This window comes from Crassostrea angulata, chromosome 5 (assembly GCF_025612915.1).
Source record: "Crassostrea angulata isolate pt1a10 chromosome 5, ASM2561291v2, whole genome shotgun sequence".
NCBI classification, from domain to species: domain Eukaryota; kingdom Metazoa; phylum Mollusca; class Bivalvia; order Ostreida; family Ostreidae; genus Magallana; species Magallana angulata.
In genome coordinates, this window is record NC_069115.1 from 25,451,040 (window position 1) to 25,472,025 (window position 20,986).

Consider the following 20,986-nt stretch of genomic DNA (forward strand, 5'->3'; position numbering starts at 1 on the left):
TATATATGTGCAGGAGCGGTGATTAAAGTCTGCTATTGTAAATATTTTCAGCAATCAGGGCTATCTGAGTTCCAAGGGGGAAAAATGGATTTTATTTATACAGGCTCATGACTCCATTAAGCTGACTTTATCATACCTATTGTTCCTCAGGTGAGCGATGTGGCCCATGGGCCTCTTGTTTACGGATAGCAACCGTTTAGGTACTACACCGTGAGAATGGGATAGAACTTTCCAACGATAGAACGAGGTAACCAAGAACGTGGATCGACTAATGGACGTCATGACAAAAAGTATAGGACGAGTTTATTATGTATCGCGTGCAGATACCCTGGATCGGTCATCTATTTTTTATACAAAAAATTTAATACATGAAATGGAATAATTTAAAACGATTTTAGTTTTTATGAAAAAAATTCAGATCGGGGTGCCCCAGAACGCGGGTTTACTAATTAACATCATAGAAAAAAGTGCAGGGCGAGTTATCCATCGGGTAGATACTTTGGATCGTGTTTGTATGCCTACAGTAGAGGGTTTTTTTTATTTCATACATTTTACACCATGACAGATTGGTAGTAAACCGTAGATATTAATTGGAAACAACGGACAGATTTGTTATGCATCAATTGATAAACGCATTATTTTTAATTGTATACGTTCAATATCATTGAAATATTATGCAAATAATAATTATCAAATAAAGAGAGAGAGAGGTTGTCACACAAAGAAAAGTCTCTGTTATGTAAATATAGAATATCAGCGCATTCCTTAAACGTTGAAAACGTAAGGTATAAAAACATACCTAGAAATGACCGTAAATGTACTTTGTGTAATTTTCAAGAGATAGAGGAAGAATTTCATATTGTTCTGATCTGTCCTGCCTTTTTGAATATTCGAGAAAAATGCATTAAACCTTACTACTATAAGAAACCTTCCTTTTTCAAATTTATACAGTTGTTTAGTTAGTTGTTTAGTTATGATAACTTCAAATCTATTCAGAAACTTTGCCAATATTTATTGAAAGCTTCGAAGCTGAGAGAAAAATTAATATGTTAATTCCTTATGATGTTATCTGTCTTGCGTATATGTACATATCTATTATATATTAACAATATTGTACACCATTTGATATATATACCATGTAGAATCCCCCGCCATTCTCCTGTTAATTGTATGTATTATATGCCTATGAGCCACATGGCTCCTTTGGTCAATAAAGAATAGAGAGAGAGAGAGAGAGAGAGAGAGAGAGAGAGAGAGAGAGAGAGAGAGAGAGAGAGAGAGAGATAGAGAGAGAGAGAGATGAAAAACAAGCATTGTGGCCAATGAATAACTTGTACATAGTAGACAAGAGTATATATTGCATCGAACTCGAAATACTTTTAAAAGTACTTTTACCATTTCTTGTAGTTATATTTTCTAAAACTGAAATTTATATATGCAGTCTTGGTGTTTTGGTATCCCGCTGTTGGATATTAGGAGGGCCATCATTTTTCTGCTTAATTTTTTTTGTAAGTTGATCATTATAAGTGATTGATTAGCAATTACTCTTGCGTTTAACGATTTACATAGCGTTATTTTATTGAAATTTTTGATTTATCATTGTGGTTGTTTAAATAGTGAGGGAAAATTAGTAACTTTGTCTTGACCAGTAAAGCTTTTGTTTAAAAATTTAATTGCCCTTCCCGCTTGTCTCATTAATTTCATACTTGTTTGCGTATCTTGGCTGTATTTCTCAACTTTTCTTTTAACTTTTGAAAATATACAACAAATTAAAAATAATGAATATGTAGCATAAAAAATTGATGATTTCCATTGTAAGCCATGGCGCAAAACACTCGGCGTCTTTTTTTTTCTTTTTTTTTTTTTGTCTATCATTGTTCCACTAACGAGTATTTATATAAAACAGTATTCAAGATAAAATGAAATTGTGAAGTTAAAACAGCATTGAAAGTAAAGCTCGTAACGCAATCACAATGATTCGTATCAGCTCTCTGATATTGATAGTAACCTTTTTCGGTTTTCCAACGTGTGAAGAGAATGACAAATTTATAAACAAAGGCCATATGGTTTTTGTTGGAGGTGAATTGGTTGGGGAAATTACGAGTTTGAAATCTGCTGTTTATAAGAGAGGACATATTAAACTCCGCTGCTGCTCAGAATGTTTGAGGGAACTCGACTGCAGTGGAACTCGAATAGATTTCAACTCTTCCAGCTGTTCACTTTTGAAAGGCCAGTTCTTTGCATTAGAACAACCATTGTCGTCCTCTCAGATCTTCATGGTACGTAGTGAAATGATTTAAACAATTGCTAGCGTCTTCGGGTCTACCGAAAGGTTCGTAATTCAAAATGAGAATGGAAATAAGCAAATCCGACATTTATAATGCCATTGTAATACCCCGTTCCAACTGTATATTTCTGTCCTAGTCATCGAAATATTTTTATATTTATTTGTGTTTATTTTAGTGATAGAATGATAGATTTTAAATCATGATAACAAGGGGAAAAAACATCTTTTGTCAAGGTTGTCACAATAATGTATATCATCTATGATTGTAATAACTTTTATTAGAGAAACCGTTTTATAAATGGATCCAATGTAGTTAAAATTGAATCTTACATGTAATTATTGTATATATGAATTTTTACTAACAAATAATAACCCTGAAAAGAAAATCATACTAAACCTTTTCAAAGGGAATGAAAAATCTCACTTTTCTTACTTCTTTGGAGCTCTTGTGTGATTATTTTTTGACAATTAATTAAAAAAAAAGTGCAAGCTAGCCAGTTTTTTTTCAATGTCAAATCAGTCTACCGGTTTTGTCAATTTTTGAAAAATTATATCAAGCTTTATACTATGGAAGCGTAATAGTGTCATATATGCACTTGATATTTCTTTTATTTTCTACACTTAATTCTGCAACATTTGCACTTTAAAGTGTAAAATTTTCACTTTTATCTGTAAAATTCACATTTTTAAGTGTAAATTTTACAACATTTTAATACATGTATGTAAAATTCACACCTTATGTTTAAAATTCACCCTTTTATCTGTAAAATTTACACTTTAAAGTGTAGAATTCACACTTTAATCTGTAAATTTTACACATTTATCTGCAAAAATAACACATTAATGTAAAAAAATGTGTAAACACCAATGAAATTTAAGGTGAATTTGTAATCGCGAATTTTCCGTGAAGTTCTTTTCGTGTAGTTTAACGTGAAGTTGTAGTAAGCCCGGCAGCATGCCAATCGGCTTTCTACTAAAAATACATCTTCGCTAGCCAAGGGTGACGATCCACGGTGTTTCTCTATTGAATAGAGAAACACCGTGGATCGTCACCCTTGGCTAGCGAAGATGCTAAAAATACTACCCAACTTTCACGAACGTATCTTGTACTTGATTTGTACTGTAAACTGTAAATCGTAATGTAAAAGTTCTTAAAATCCATATGGTGAATTCAGGGGAAAGCTCAATTCGTTACACTCGCTCAAGTAAACTTCACGCTGAATAAAACTCCAAAACGAAACAAAAGTTCAACAAGTTGTATTTCAGTTGATAATATAACGGTACATGGTATTCCAATGAAAACCGATTCTCGGAGTTCCAAGATAACAACTTAATAACGTGTGGAGATTCTAGCACGGACAGTCCGATCTAATTCTGTACACAAAATCGACACTAACGTGCGGTAATCCAGCACAGCTAGCCCGATATCACACACACTCCACTAACGTGCAGGGTTCCAGCAGTTACATGTAGCCCAACATACATGTAACACTCTATGCTAACGTGCGGGGTTCCAGCACAGTTAGCCCAACCGTTCTCTTCCAGATCTTAAACCATTCTCCCTTACACTTATTTTTTTGACAGGCATTGTTTTTTATTCGATGACAAAGAGATGTTAATGACATTTGAAGATATCAAAGACTAGTGTCAAGAGGAATAACATTTTTGTCAAATGAAAGCATCTCCGTTTCTTGTTTGGTTATTTCCTTTTTTTACAAACTAAATTGCGTAATTAATCTGAGAGAAAAAAATAAACAAGTTCTCATAGCAGCTTGTAAATTTTAGATTGATAACCCGTTACATTAAAAGTTTAAAATCGAATATTTCTAAACTTAAATCTAAGATTATTATAGATAAGTTTAGAAATATTCGATTTTAAACTTTTGATGTAACATAAACACCACATTAAATGTCCGGCGGTATTTCTTTGATCATGCTTGAATAATAAACATTGCAATCGACAAATTGAATGAGTTTTCATTACCTGTATTTAATTTTTAAATAAATGTTACAGTGTCACGTGAAAAAAAACCATGTTCAACGCTAAGCACCTTTTTAAAACATCTGGCCGCCACCATTAAATATCTGGCAGCGAAAACATAATTGTATGGCGGCCATTACAGAAAATGTAGAATTTTCTGTAACCATTTTAGTGGGTTTTGTTACTGATATCAATTTTTTAGAGATAAAATTTTAAATCATTTTTTACGGACAAAACTATCGCAATATATTTTACGATCAATAAAAAGAAAACCTACTAAATATACACCTCTTTGATTAAATATGCTCCTCTATCCCAACAACCGTTAACAGTTTCTGTGCTATTTTTGTGGTGTTATAATCAGAACTGTTTAATGACACATTTCAATTTCCTTTGTCTTTCATATTTGATTTTTTTTAAAATTTTTTAATCAGGATCGTGAATTTAAATCTTTAAGTCCGATTAATCGAAGATATTTTAGTTCACGGAACATGTAAATCGGTATAGTCCTCATATAGAGTAAGTAGGTGTTTTATAATAACAGTTTTTCTAAAAATTGTTTTCAGAAAACAGGTACAGCAACTGTTACTACGAGCACTATGCAAATGTCAAGTATTGCAGAAAGTTCGTCAAAAACCACCCCAGTTACTGGCTATGAAACACCTTTTGTTACTGAAATAAACTCTACAGAAACTGTGAATGAAACAGCACCTCAAGATACTGTGACTGGAACAACTCCTTCAGTAATAGTGAATAAAACAACCACTCCAGAAACTGTCACTGAACCAACCTTTACAGAAACTGTCACTGAAACGACCTCTCCAGATACTGTAAATAAAACAACGTTTTCAGATTCCGTGAAAGGAATTACCTTTCCAGATACTGATACATTATCTCCACATAATGTGACTGAAAAAATTTCTCCGAACACTGTGATTGAAACAACATCTCCAGACACTGTAAATGAAACATCATCTTCAGATATTTTGAATGAAACAACCTTTCCAGAAACTGTGACGGAAACAACACGTCTAAACACTGAACCTGGAACGACTTATCCAGATATTCTGAATGAAACAACTTCTATAGATACTGTGACCGAAACATCTCCTACTGCAACTGAAACACTATCTCAAGACACTGTGACTGAAACAGCATCTGAAGAAACAGTGACTGAAACAGCATCTCAAGACACTGTGACTGAAACAACATCCTTAGGTACTGTGGCTGAAACATTTTCTGATGCTTTGACCTTTCCAAGCGCCGTCAACAGTAAAACAACTCAAGATGTTGTGACAGCAACAGCTACTCTGGGAACTGAATTTGCTACAACTCTCATGGGTTTTTCGTCAACAAAAGTGGCTTTGGTCACGTCCACTGAACGTGGTGATTATACATGATATTAATTAATTTTTTTTGGTTGTAAATTTTGCCTATTTTTCAAATGCCAAATCCGTAAAACTTTGATAGTTACTCGCATTTTGTAAACAGTAACAGAAATGCTTGTAGGAGTTATAACTGTTTGTCTCCAAGAAAAGATTTAATTTGCAAATCTTTCACGAACATATGATCATATTATGCGAATGTTTACAAGCATTTAAATCAAACTCAATACATTGACATGTCAATGATAAAATAGAACGATTCATTTATTCAAAACTCGCCATATCATTGAAGAAATTACATTGTTTTAAAGGAGACTGCGTGGCCAACAAATTAACCAATAAATCTGCCTTAAACTTTTAAAATAATGATTGCATATTGTTGATTTTACATAGATTTGAGTATTTATTTTCTACTTTATAATTTAACAATGGAATGCTTTCTTATGTTATTCATGCAGGAAGATGGCGACATTGCAGAAAAATACACACCCCGCGTTTTTTCTGCAATGATCGCTACTTTTTATTTTGATCCGAGCTTAACTATTTTTTATATATGCATTGTGTTCTGTTACTTTAGTTTGTTCAGATTGTGAATGCATCGGCACAACAACGTCTCTGAGTGGAGTCTATGAGATAACAGTCAACGGACAGCTAACCAGTGTCTATTGCGAAATGAAGTATGGCTTTCAGTGGACGGTAATTCTTTTTTTTAAAGATAATTTGAGGTTATACCGAGAAAAATTTTATGTATAGCTACATCATTTCTGAAATACATTGTATATATATATATCTCTGACCGCTGTATGCTTCTGTTAAAATTAAAGTGTTATTAAACAAATCAATAACAATCTTAATTTCTTAACAGTTAAATTTCACTATGGCATAATAAATCAAACTTTATTTTCGTGAATAGGCATACTTTAATAAAATTATTAATTTTTTACATATAACCACAATATGACTGCAAGTAGTCTTAAACCAGGGCAATCAGACACTCAGACAGTGAATGTTCAGACTGATGAATGTGAACTCACATAATACAACCTCTGAAATGAATTTTATATTAAGGATATGGAACTGACTATATTGATCAATTTCATCATTTCATCTTTAAGCTCTGCCGATAGTCATATCATGTTTGTATTCATTTCTAGTATATGTATATATAAAAATAGTTATAATACATATCAAAACCATTCTGAATGGTTTTCAAATGATATTGGTTCTTTTAAATTGACCGCTTCAGTTATGAGACAAAGTTACACTTACCTTTTATTATCGATTAATTTTGGAGAAGCACTGATAAAACCGACTGAATAACAATAGTAAAACTGACATTACTTGTTTGCTCATGGAGCTGATGTGATTTAGTTATAGGCAACGGTCGGTATCTCGAAGCTGGGGGAACTTCAACAAAACTTCGAGATATCCGAAGTGGCTTTCCAATTTTTATTCCGTGATGTTCTTATATCAACACGTGTTTTACATATAGTACTGGTATATACACTGAACTTCTACTACTCATAAACAAATAATCAACCATTTGAATAAATATTTTTAGTCTGTGTGGTTTTTTTGTTGAAATACATATTAATATTTGTAAAAACAATCAAATTATAAAATCATTATTTGGTTATTATTACGACTTCACGCCCTCTTCACTTTCGACTTTACAACTTTGAAAAGGAAGAAGCATTTGCCATGTAATTACTGAAATTTATCACTTGAGAAACGAAAAACACGGATTTGAACATTTAAAAAAAATATAAATAACCTAGAATCTAAATACACAATACAGAAAACATATTTTCATATCATTTGTGCTTGGGAACTAACGTATCCTATATTTACTCATTACATTACGCTCACAGCTATAGTGCTCATTTAAACAATAAAATGTTTTCTTTGGTGATTCATTCGGGATATGAAGGTAGCGACATTGCAGGAAAAATACATAACCCGCGTTAGCGGGTTATGTAAATTTTTCCTGCAATGATCGCTACCTTCATAACCCGCATGAATCATCAAAGAAAGCATTTTATTGTTTATATCAACATCTTTCTTTAACTAATTAATAATAAAACTGATTATAAAAAGTTAATAAAATTCACTTAATTACTGTTAATGTACAAAAGTACGTTAGCTAAAAGAAACAGCCATATCGTCTCTTGTGAGACTTTGAGTCTGGCATCGTCATGATTATTTCGTGCAGTCCGGGATTTTACTAAGGTCGCTGTAGGTTCAGACCAATCGATAAACAGGGGGTGTTAATTTCAGTCCTGTCACTTTCAGCCGCTGTAGATTTCGACCAATCGTTAAATAGGGCGTGTAGATTTCAGTCTGGCTGTTTCTATAGAGCTATGAATTAACTATAAGTTTCCGTAAGAAATATAGGAAATTATGCTTGGTAGATGTAAATATATTGGAAACAACCTGTGTACGATGAACCGGAAGTCACTTTACACGCTGTGGGTTTAATGCATGAATTGTTTTGTTAAACTTAATTGAGTTTTCTTTCAAATATTTGTATCTCAATCATGTTTGATTGTTATTGGAGCATACATGTACATGATAAACAAGTGAACTTGTTTCCGTGATTAATCGTTTTTAAATGAATATGGCAGTTATCAATGTTAGATCGATTCTCCGTGTACAGTGTTTTATTAAACACATTATCGGTAATTGTGGCTGTGTTATAATCTGAATTTTATGAAGAGGTACTAACTTAATTAAACACCGAAGCTTCCATCCAAATTAACTTACACTGCGCAGTTTGAGGTACCATTAGTTTTGAAAGGTGGGAAAATTGCCGCAGGAAGAAATGTGTGAAGTAATGACACAAATTATGTTTAGCTGACCGGAAGAATGGCTCGACTTCGAAAAAACCCCCAGGTAAAACAAGGGCTTTGGTATTTCAAAATACTTAGACATAATTAAACGAGATATTCTAGATAACCATATTCGATATATCAGGAGTTTTTCAAATCGTTTATATAGAGAAAACGGTCGGGACCGGCGGTGGACTTCGACATAAGCGGGGTATTTGAAATATCCCCTATTCGAGATATCGATATTTACGTGTACATGTGTATATACAAAATGAGACGTTGGCAACAATCTTTCTTTTAAACAGTAAATTATATATATTTGTTTAATCTGTTTACGATGTAGGTAGCATTTCGACGAACTGTTGGCAATGTCCTCTTCAATAATGTATGGACGAGCTACACAAATGGATTTGGAAATCTGGACGGTGACTTCTGGTTAGGTAATGTATTCCATTAAATGTATCAAGTTTTTTTTATACTATTGTAATCAATAATTTGTACGATTTTCTGTCACAGAAAAGCATTCCTTATTTATATGTAATTAGGTTTGGACAACATACATCATTTTACGTCCTCGGGACAGAGCGTTATGAGGGTAGAGATGGAGGATATAAACGGCCAGACTGGTTTCGCTCAGTACAGCACCTTCCTGGTCGGGAGTCCGTCTTCAGGCTACAAGCTCATTGTGTCGCAGTACGCTGGAAACTCTGGATGCAAGTTCTTTTTCAATTTACTGCCGCGAAATTTATGTCCACAGGAGATTAAAAACGTTTGACTATAGGGACTCAGGGTCTCGTAACAAAGGGTAGAACTTATGTCCGTAACTAAAAGAGTGCTTAGCTAGGACATTTTACCTAAAACTTAGGCGGACGGTAAATGTGACTTAAGTTTGTCTTAAGGAGCCTCGACGCTTTGTGACTTAAGCACACTATGATAGTGCGTCACACCATGGCGATTTTAACCCATTATGTAAGATCTTTTATCGCCAAAAGTTGGAGTGCATCTCTGTATAGCACAATGGGTTTAGCTTCAATCTACTGACCCCCAGGTCCCGAGTTCGAATACTGCAAGGACTTTTTTTATTAATATATAGCGATTATATTTCAAAAGTTGATTTTTTCTCAAAAAATTACTTTTTTGTTACATGTATTTTTAAGTCGAACACATGCTAGATATCCATAGCTATAAGTATACAATATATGCAGAATTTATATGCAGAACAATTTCTAAAGGTGTTGGGGACCCTCAACACATGTATTGTTTGCACATATTGAGAATTATTATTAAATACACACATTAACTGTAATCGAATTCAATATGAAGACTTGTATTATTGTTTTATGGGTTTCAGATGACGCTTTTATCTACCATAACAATATGAAATTTTCCACAAAAGATCGTGATAATGATCTCTCATCTTCAATAAACTGCGCTAGTTACTACGGCGAACCCTGGTGGAATAATGATTGTTCACGAATTATATTTACAAGGAATAATTTCAATGACCTTGGCTGGTATAATTGGTATACCGGAAGTTACAAACAGCTCAGTAAAATAAGAATGATGATCCGGAAACCGTTGATTGTTGAAACATCAGGTAAGTTTTTGAGAAGTCATGTTTTATTAAAAAAAACAAGGTATGTGACACTTTCATTTTAGGATGTACATGTACCTTAAAAAAAACAAGAAAAATAGCTATAACCTGATATATCTAATCTGCCGGTATATTGACGCATAACATATATTGTAATAAGATAGGATGCATGGTTCGACCATCCATATATACCGTGCAATTTGAAAACTTCAAAACGGTTAGTATGGAGTATACATGTACATATGATGTAACTTCATCCATATTCATGTTACCACCTTAAACGGGATAAACGAAAATCAATAAGTTTTAATACCCTCATGATATCAAGTAAAACTATTGTTGACTGCTTTCGTTTTGTGATTTTAGACTGACAGATCAGTCTTCATATATAGCACCTAATCAGAGTTTTGCACATAACTTTTCAGAAACAAAGTTCTGGTTTAAACTACGACATCAGTATGTTGTAAATGTATATACTTAGAAATAAAGTGATTTTTTGTATAAAAGTTCAAAACGCTAACAAGATAATTTGATATTTACCATAAACATTCTCATACTCGGTATGTTAAGCATATCATTATTCACAAAACAATATATTACAAAGGATGTTCCGATTGTGATTGTGTTGGATCTCTGACAACGGAGAGTGGGGTGTATGAAATAACCGCTGACGGGAATCCACTTGAGGTCTATTGTGAAATGAATGACGGTTACAATTGGATGGTAAACAATAATTTTTAATCACGATTTTCTCCTCATTTCTATGTTTTATAATATTATTTGTGCATGTAAAATACCGGTAATCACCTCAAATCAAAGACATCTAAAATGAATATGCTAATCGAAATAACAATAGCAAAATCTGTTTTTATTCTTTCGACAAATAACAAATCTTTTTTGTTTGGATTTTGAGGTCATTTTCCGCCGCATTAAAGGTGATGTGCTTTTCAACAATATTTGGACAAGTTATGAAAACGGTTTTGGAAATCTTGACGGTGATTTTTGGCAAGGTATATAATTTAATGTATACTACATGTAGTATTAATATATAATTAATGAAGTGGACGTTTCAGATTATACATGTACATGCATATTGAATACCATTTATTATGTCTGTAGTAATTTTGGTCATATGGACCAATCAGAAAGTATTTTTCTTTAAAATTTCATCCTCAGAACAACTGAACAAACTCTAACAGAACTTGACTAAAACTTTGCTCTTATTTAGTGCATTTATTGACGTCCAAATCAAGCATCTCTATTCGGCGAGCTCGGTTTTTTCCGTGACTAAGAAACTAGTAAAAAATAAGTATGCGCGTAAGTGATTCTTGTTAAATGTGGTTTTTATACAGAAAACTAAAGAGCCCTTATTGTTTTCATATGGATAATTACAACGTACAGCTAGCTTTATTTTTTAATATGAGTTTTTAGTTTTGAAAAAAAAATCTTAATTTGTATTATTACATTCTACTGTGTTTTTCTATTAAACTCTGTGAGCTTTAAATGCCTCTAAATGCAACAACTAATCACTGCGTATGAATTTACATGTAATTTACATAAGTAGTTCCCAAACAGTGATTCCTTTACATGTTATCGTTAAAGCAAATGTCATACATGTTGACAAAACACAATGTTGAACAATTATTCAACAAAAAAGTTGATTTTTTTTTATAAGCAAAATTTCAAGAGTTATTATTCATGGATTATATTTTCATGTTCATCGATCTCAGCTCAACAGTCTTTGTGATAACCAGTTTAAACCTGTGTTATAAACAGCTGTTCTTTTTGTTACAAATTTACTCCCTCCGTTACTGCAATTTGTATTGATTTATTTAAGTAAATAACTGATTTCATCAGTTAGGAAATGTAAATATAACCATTATATTATCATAACGGGCTAACTCACGTTATTCAATTTGTCTGCTCGCCTGACGGCAGTTATTGACACGATGACGTCAAAAATAAATCATTCAGTACTATAAAAACACGTTTTTCTCCGGCGAAACAGCATTGTATTGTATTGTTTATTACCAAGAACCATACGATTCATAGGTTTAACATATATACATAAGTGAACAAACATATGAAAACAATTTTTAAAAACAGAAACAAAAAAGAAAGACCATCACAATCTTGTATTAGACTGCGTAGCAGAGCGAATCTAAACATCTATTGTAAGTAAAGTACATTAGAACGATTCATCACGACATTTTTTTTGAGGAACGCCAAGAATTCGTCACACCCGATTTTGCCTAAAAAGAAGTGCCCTACCCTTTTTTCATACATGCACCTGCACCTAAAATATATTTACAACTAGATCTCGTTACGAGTAACGATTAGGTCTTCCGCCCGATTTTGTTTTCATATGATACGATGAAATATCGATATTCTCTGCCAAATCTGCGATCTTGGTGAATCTAGATTTTTTGTCTCGAGACCAAAAACGGACGAACAAAAGAGGTTTATGAAAATAAAAGATAGGTTTTTTTTATACATTTGTTTAGTGTACACCACTGTTAATCATGGAAGATGAAACACCAAAGATAATCAGTTAAACTTGTGAAAAAAATAAATTGTTTGAACTCTTCTGGTGAGTACCGGAAGTGACGGTTGACAAAAGAAAACCCGTTAAATATATCTTCAATCGATTGTCTATCATTTATAAAATTTTGTGTCTCAATCACTTACAGTGACTAAAATCTCGCTGGTATCAATTTTGTAAAAAGGCTAGGTACCAAAGATATTTGAAATCTTGATTGTTTTCAAGTTATCTGTAATACAGTTTACGAGTGTCTTGGCCCCTCATTTAAGGGGCCAGTCCCTTTTTCTTGAGTTCAATCGAAAGGTCTCACGAATACTAACATTTTTTGTTCTTACACCCATCTAAAATTGTTGTTCATTTTTGAGATACAAATGATTGAATATTTTAGGGGCCAGCCCTCTAGATCCTTAATGGGGACAGACTTTAAAGTTTTGATTAGTGGAATCGATTAGAATCATCAGTGCAAACATTTTCTTTTCTACATTGCCTAACAAAATATGTCTCCTTCTCAAGATATATTGCATCCAAGTTTAAGTACTTTGGTCCCTTACAATCCCTAATTACGTCATAAATGGGTGTGAAAATGATTTTACCTGATAAATATTGCTACAATCAACAACTTTGCTTCTATCTTGCATTACAAAATTTTGATCGTTTTTAAGTTATTTGTAATAGAGTTTACGAGTGTCTTGGCCCCTAATTTAAGGGGCCAGCCCCTTTTTCTTGATTTTGTTGGAAAGAACGTTTAATTATCTACTACTTTTGTTATATATGTCTTAACAAACTACCAACTGATAAAAAGATACAGATGAAAACGTATGAAAATTTTGAATGAAAATTCGTACTCAATTTTCGAGCCTAGGCGAGCTCCAAGAAATGGCGCCACTGGCGTAAAACAACATAATAGTGCACAACTTCAAACTATAGACTACCTATCCTGACAATTTCATTGTCATATCTCTGATAGTTTCTGAGATCAGCTCTGCACAAAATAGGTCGTGAAAATGTGCAAAATGGCCGATAAATCGGTACCGGAAGTGACGACAGAAAAAATCTAAAAAATGTATGAAGTTTACATCAAGTCCCATCTTCTGTGAAAAAATGATTGAAATCAGTGGAATACTTTTCGAGAAATCGCGTGCACAAAATTTGTGGAAAAAAATAATAAGAAGAAGAAATCGTACGAAAACTATAAGGTCTTCCGTTGGAAACGGAAGACCTTAATAACTTCCAGTGCCCGTGATGTATATATAAATAACAAAAAAATGATTCCTTTGTACCCACATGAATCGCCAAAAAAGCATTAAGGTCAAGATTTAGTAAATGAAAGGTACCTACAGGTTTATGATGCTTAAAATATAAATTCTTTTAATGATGCTTCATAACAATATCTTTGTTTCATAGGGTGTACCGGGGCTAAATGTTTGGTAAACACGATGAAAAATCATGTTTTAGACAACTATTTTCCCATGAAATATGAAGGATAAAAGTAACAAATCTCGGAGATTTGTCCATTCTTTACTAATGAAATATATAAAGATAACGTTATACTGTGGGCCTTTTTTTTGCAAAGTTGACCCAAATATTTTGTCCGCATGACAAGATATGTAAACTAGATCTCGTTACGAGTAACGATTAGGTCTTCCGCCCGATTTTGTTTTCATATGATACGATGAAATATCGATATTCTCTGCCAAATCTGCGATCTTGGTGAATCTAGGTTTTTTGTCTCGAGACCGAAAACGGACGAACAAAAGAGGTTTATGAAAATAAAAGCTAGGTTTTTTTTATACATTTGTTTAGTGTACACCACTGTTAATCATGGAAGATGAAACACCAAAGATAATCAGTTAAACTTGTGAAAAAAATAAATTGTTTGAACTCTTCTGGTGAGTACCGGAAGTGACGGTTGACAAAAGAAAACCCGTTAAATATATCTTCAATCGATTGTCTATCATTTATAAAATTTTGTGTCTCAATCACTTACAGTGACTAAAATCTCGCTGGTATCAATTTTGTAAAAAGGCTAGGTACCAAAGATATTTGAAATCTTGATTGTTTTCAAGTTATCTGTAATACAGTTTACGAGTGTCTTGGCCCCTCATTTAAGGGGCCAGTCCCTTTTTCTTGAGTTCAATCGAAAGGTCTCACGAATACTAACATTTTTTGTTCTTACACCCATCTAAAATTGTTGTTCATTTTTGAGATACAAATGATTGAATATTTTAGGGGCCAGCCCTCTAGATCCTTAATGGGGACATACTTTAGAGTTTTGATTAGTGGAATCGATTAGAATCATCAATGCAAACATTTTCTTTTCTACATTGCCTAACAAAATATGTCTCCTTCTCAAGATATATTGCATCAAAGTTTAAGTACTTTGGCCCCTTAAAATCCCTAATTACGTCATAAATGGGTGTGAAAATGATTTTACCTGATAAATATTGCTACAATCAACAACTTTGCTTCTATCTTGCATAACAAAATTTTGATCGTTTTTAAGTTATTTGTAATAGAGTTTACGAGTGTCTTGGCCCTTAATTTAAAGGGCCAGCCCCTTTTTCTTGATTTTGTTGGAAAGAACGTTTAATTATCTACTACTTTTGTTATATATGTCTTAACAAAATACCAACTGATAAAAAGATACAGATGAAAAAGTATGAAAATTTTGAATGAAAATTCGTACTCAATTTTCGAGCCCAGGCGAGCTCCAAGAAATGGCGCCACTGGCGTAAAACAACATAATAGTGCACAACTTCAAACTATAGACTACCTATCCTGAAAATTTCATAGTCATATCTCTGATAGTTTCTGAGATCAGCTCTGCACAAAATAGGTCGTGAAAATGTGCAAAATGGCCGATAAATCGGTACCGGAAGTGACGACAGAAAAAATCTAAAAAATGTATGAAGTTTACATCAAGTCCCATCTTCTGTGAAAAAATGATTGAAATCGGTCGAATAGTTTTCGAGAAATCGCGTGCACAAAATTTGTGGAAAAAAATAATAATAAGAAGAAATCGTACGAAAACTATAAGGTCTTCCGTTGGAAACGGAAGACCTTAAAAAGAAGTTTATAGAAAATTGTGCAATTTTTTGATAAATATTGATAAGGTACTAGCCATAGTTTAAAAATAAATAACGGCGATTTACATATGCGTATTAAAAAAGGATTCACGTTTGAGGTGGATTTGCGCATGTGCACGGGAATTGTAATTCAGAAAAGCAGCATGCAAACGAAGTAATACGATAGGTGTCTTTATAGTTGTTTGAATTCATATAAACAGGTTTGTGCGCTGTTAACAGAAAAAATTATCAGATATGTCATCTGCATTTTATGCGTATCGATGACAATCGATGTAATTAAGGTCTTCCGTTTCCAGCGGAAGACCTTATTGTTTTCGTACTGTTTCTTATTATTATTATTTTTTTTTTCCAAATTTTGTGCACGAGATTTCTCGAAATCTATTCGACCGATCTCAACCATTTTTTCACAGATGTTTTGGCGTGATCTAAACTTAATACATTTTTCTTAATTTTTTCGTAGTCACTTCCGGTACCGAATTATCGGCCATTTTGTAATTTTCGACGACCCATTTTGTGCAGCTATAAACTCGGAAACCAAAAGAGATATGAATATGAAATTTTCAGGATAGGTAGACGATAGTTTGAAGTTGTGCAACATGTAGTTGTTTAATGCCTGTTGCGCCATTTCTTGGAGCTCGCCTGAGCACGAAAATTGGGTACGAATTTTCATTCAAAATTTTAACACGTTTTGATTTATATCTTTTTATTAGTTGATATTTTGTTAAGACATGTATAACAAAAGTGGTAGATAATCATAAGTTCTTTCCAACGAAATCAAGAAAAAGGGGCTGGCCCCTTTATTTAGGGGCCAATACAGTCATAAACTCTATTACAAATAACTCAAAAACGATAATGATTTTGTAATGCATTATAGAAGCAAAGTTGTTGATCGTACCAATATCTATTAGAAAAAATCATTGCCACGCCCATTTATTACGTAATTAGGGGTTTTTAGGGGCCAGAGTACTTAAACTTTGACGCAATATAACTAGAGAAGCAGAAATATTTTGTTAGACATCATAGAAGAGAAAATGTTTGAATTTATGATTTAAATCGATTCCACTTATCAAAACACGAATTTCCGTCCCCATTAAGGATTTAGAGGTCTGGCCCCTAAAATATTCAAACATTTGTATTTCAAAAATGAAGAACAATTTTAAATAGATATCAGAACAAAAAATGTTAGAATTTATGAGACCTTTCGATTCAATTTAAGAAAAAGGGGCTGGCCCCTTAAATTAGGGGCCAAGACACTCGTAAACTCTATAACAAATAGCTTAAAAATGGTAAAGATTTTGTAATGCATTATAGAAGCAAAGTTGTTGATCGTACCAATATCTATTAGAAAAAATCATTGCAACGCCCATTTATTACGTTATTAGGGATTTTTAGGGGCCAAAGTACTTAAACTTTGACGCAATATATCAAGAGAAGTAGACATATTTTGTTAGACATCATAGAGAAGAAAATGTTTGCATCAATGATTTAAATCGATTCCACTTATCAAAACACTAATGTCTGTCCGCATTAGGGAACTACAGGGCTGGCCCCTAAAATATTCAAACATTTGTATCTCAAACATGAACAACAATTTAAGATAGGTGCAAGAGCAAAAATGTTTGTATTCTTAAGACCTTTTCAAAGAAATCAAGAAAAAGGGGCTGACCCCTTTCATCAGGGGCCAAGAGACTCGTAAATTCTATTACAAATAACTTAAAAACGATAAAGATATTGGTATCAATTATAGAAGCAAAGTTGTTGGTAATACCAATATCTATCAGAAAAAATCATTGCCACGCCCCTTTATTACGCAATAAGGGATTTTTAGGGGCCAAAGTACATAAACGTTGACGCAATATATCTAGAAAAGGAGACATATTTTGTTAGACATCATAGAAGAGAAAATGTTTGCATTTATGATTTAAATCGATTCCACTTATCACAACACCAATGTCTGTCCCCATTAGGGATCTACAGGTCTGGCCCCTAAAATATTCAAACATTTGTATCTCAAAAATGAACAACAATTTAAGATGGGTGTAAGAGCACAAAATGTCTGTATTCTTAAGACCTTTTCACAGAAATCAAGAAAAAGGGGCTAGCCCCTTTAATTAGGGGCCAAGAGACTCGTAATTTCTATTACAAATAACTTAAAAACAACTCTTACAAATACCTTAAAAACGATTAGGATTTTGTAAACCATTATAGAAGTAAAGTTGTTGATTGTAACAATATTAGTTTGTAAAACCCATTGCCACACCCACTGATGACGTCATTAGGGATATTAGGGGACTAAAATCTTAAATCTTTAATGTGGTGTATGTGATAAAGCAAAACTCTTTGTTAAGCATTTGAAAGGATATTGACAATCGTATACATTATCTGAAAAGGAGGGGTTGAGTGGAAATTCTGAAATTCCTTTGATATTTTAATGGAATCGTTTAAAAAATTGAACGGAAGACCTACTCGTTACTCGTAACGAGATCGTATCTAGTTGACAATTATTTTCTTACATTTGACAACATATATAAATTATGAAATAGAACATCAAAATCATCCCTTCTTGCGCCCCTCGACTCAAAACATATATAATTTACAGTTTTTAAGTATTTGAGTGAGAGCTTTACAAGTTTTATCATATTCAATGTATAATTATGTATAATGTACAATATATCAATAAACAATGTATATCGTACCATACACAAGAACTTCTTTTCCTTTGTGAGTAAATATCTTATCGAACAAAGAAAGCACATCGCTGTGTAACCCATTTTTATACAGCAAAAAACCGGTAAGCCCATGAAGTTTCTAACACGTGTCCACCGCTCAAAGTGTTCTCCGATATAGATTCTCATTTTAAAACGTTCTCTGTCAAACTGTTTCTTTCTTCTTCTTTTTTCCTCTGTGAGCGCGTTATCCACTGCCACTGACTGATCGCGTTTTCGCGTCGACATCCTGTGTACGTTCTAAAATTAGCTTGTCACATCACGTTCTTGTGAATATTTTAAAGTTGGGCGTTTTCTGTAATTAGAATTTATATTCAATACTTTTAAATGTGTTTGATTTCAACTTGATTTCAAATTTGCAGAAAGTGTATAACTTTTGTAACCTATTGGAAAAACACAAACAAGTCTTTATTTTAAAATTTTCATTTCAAACGGCATATATACCTTTAACAGGATTGAAGCATATTAACAAATTCAGTGCAGCTGGATGGAGCGTTATGAGGGTAGAAATGGAAGACATTGTTGGGTATTATGGATATGCCCAATACAGTACATTCCATGTCGGGGACGCATCGTCAGGGTATAGACTTACTATATCGGGATATTCTGGAACTGCGGGATGTAAGTCAATGTGTAAATTAAGAAACTACAGGGTATAGAATAATTATCTGACTGTTTTTTAAGCTTTTGAAAGCAAATTGCAACGATTTAGGGCTCGAGTTTTTTTTTCAACATTAACAATTCAGTGTACACTACCTTGAATAGTCAAAAGGTACATGTAAGCAATGATTTTTAAGTAAGAGATCGATATTTAAAAGTTATTCTGCGACAAGTATTTCTTGTTTTTTTTTAATTGAAAAATTTAGTTTCTCAATATACATGTCGTATAGATCAAGTTTATAATATTTAAGCATAATTTACTTTTATACATATCATTATCCTTTCAACAATTACAAAGGATATTTTCTTATTAACATCCTTTCAATCTTTACTGAAAATTGTCCAAAATTTTTATCATAAAGTTATTTGTTTACATTATTTCTTTTAATCAAACAGATGATGCATTAAGTATCCACAACGGACGGAAATTTTCTACAAAAGATGTTGACAATGACCTTTCAACTATAAACTGCGCCCTCAAGTATGGTTCACCTTGGTGGAATAATGATTGCGGACTAGTCAAGTTTACTTTAAACGATTTTAATGGTCTCGGTTGGTACAATTGGCACACAGGAAGTTACAGACCATTGGTTAGAGTCAAAATGGCGATTCGAAAATAGTTAATACCCAGATATTGATCGTACCATTAAAAGTCATTTAGGAAATTACCAAATAAACCACATGGTCTATGAATAGACTTTTGTTTAGTACATGTATTGTGTGACATTAAAGTCGATACTAAAGGAATATTTTTTACATATTGTTTGGGAAAGGGGTGGATAATGTAATGTTCTTTGTTCTATAACGGTTCTCACATGGCCAGCATTGGATTGACTTAGCAATGAAGCTTATAGAGTGTTTTAATATAATTGTCCTCTACTAGTTATCAAGATTTTAGGAGGCCGACTTAAGTTTGCATTGCGCATGTTTTTGCGCATTCTAATATAATACATTTGTTTTATACTTCTTATGAATTTTTTTTCGATATCATTTATAAAATTGAACACAATAAACAAAATACAAATAAAAATATTTAGATTTTTAAAGGAAATTTTTATTTTTAACACGATTTTTACGTTGTGCGGTAGGGGAGCATTGCCATTGCGCTTTTATGACGTTATGATAAAATGAAGCTTTGTAGGAGTACGTTATAAGAAATAACATAAAAGAAAAAGTAACAATTGTACGCTGTTGAAATTTTATATACAGAATGATACTATCCTCGAGGATATTCTCCTCATTTTTGGAATGAATGCATTATACCAATCATCATTCGTGATGATCCAAATATATAGCAAAATTTGGTGCATTTTAATATTTTGAGATGGCCCCCACTAAAAACCAGACGGTAGAACTTTGTGTTTTTTACATATAAGGTAGGAAATGATATTACTTATCATATATAACAATTTGAGAAAAAAAAGCTATTGTAGTATTTTTTAAAACTGCTTTGATGTGCGGAAAATGACAGTTTCCTATATATTCCTATAGTAAATGTACCTCTATTTTGAGATGGTCCCTAAAAAGAACCAGACGGTCGATTTTCATGAACCTTCGCATTTAAACTAGAGTTGGTTTAAATTACATATGGTTAAAAAATAAAGAGTTATGCTATTGTAGTTTTTCCGCAAAAAAACCCCCCAAATCGGCCTCCTTAAACATATTGAAAATTAGTAAAGGACGTTTGTCAAGAAGACCAGTTGTAATGTCTATATATTATATAAGGCTAGAAATTATATAGTATAAAACATAGGTGATCACAGATTACAAAGCTCACCAAGATGGGTCATCACCTTTATAAAACCACCTTTATCATTATAAGTATTATATAAAAATCAGATCAGAGTTAATGATCTTTGATATTCATGGATACTGTAGTGTTTATGTTCTTTGATAT

General features: G+C 32.8%; 1 protein-coding gene across 1 annotated transcript; it reads left to right on the forward strand.

Annotated features, from left to right (window-relative positions):
- Positions 1 to 1,853: 1,853 nt before the first annotated feature.
- On the forward strand, positions 1,854 to 19,836 carry LOC128182811 (tenascin-R-like). Its single transcript, XM_052851564.1, has 10 exons — positions 1,854 to 2,279; positions 4,835 to 5,654; positions 6,231 to 6,349; positions 8,825 to 8,921; positions 9,027 to 9,194; positions 9,833 to 10,078; positions 10,680 to 10,798; positions 10,989 to 11,085; positions 18,883 to 19,050; positions 19,486 to 19,836. The coding sequence occupies exons 1-10, from the start codon at positions 1,974 to 1,976 to the stop codon at positions 19,707 to 19,709; spliced, it is 2,364 nt and encodes a 787-aa protein (XP_052707524.1). The 5' UTR covers positions 1,854 to 1,973; the 3' UTR covers positions 19,710 to 19,836.
- The last annotated feature ends 1,150 nt before the right edge of the window (positions 19,837 to 20,986 follow it).

Excerpts from the sequence above, each read along its gene's own strand:
- LOC128182811 (XM_052851564.1), top strand. The coding sequence starts at position 1,974 with ATGATTCGTATCAGCTCTCTGATATTGATAGTAACCTTTTTCGGTTTT. Across the intron at positions 10,079-10,679 it reads GTTGATTGTTGAAACATCAG|GATGTTCCGATTGTGATTGT; the intron begins GTAAGTTTTTGA and ends TATATTACAAAG. Across the intron at positions 10,799-10,988 it reads ATGACGGTTACAATTGGATG|GTCATTTTCCGCCGCATTAA; the intron begins GTAAACAATAAT and ends TTGGATTTTGAG.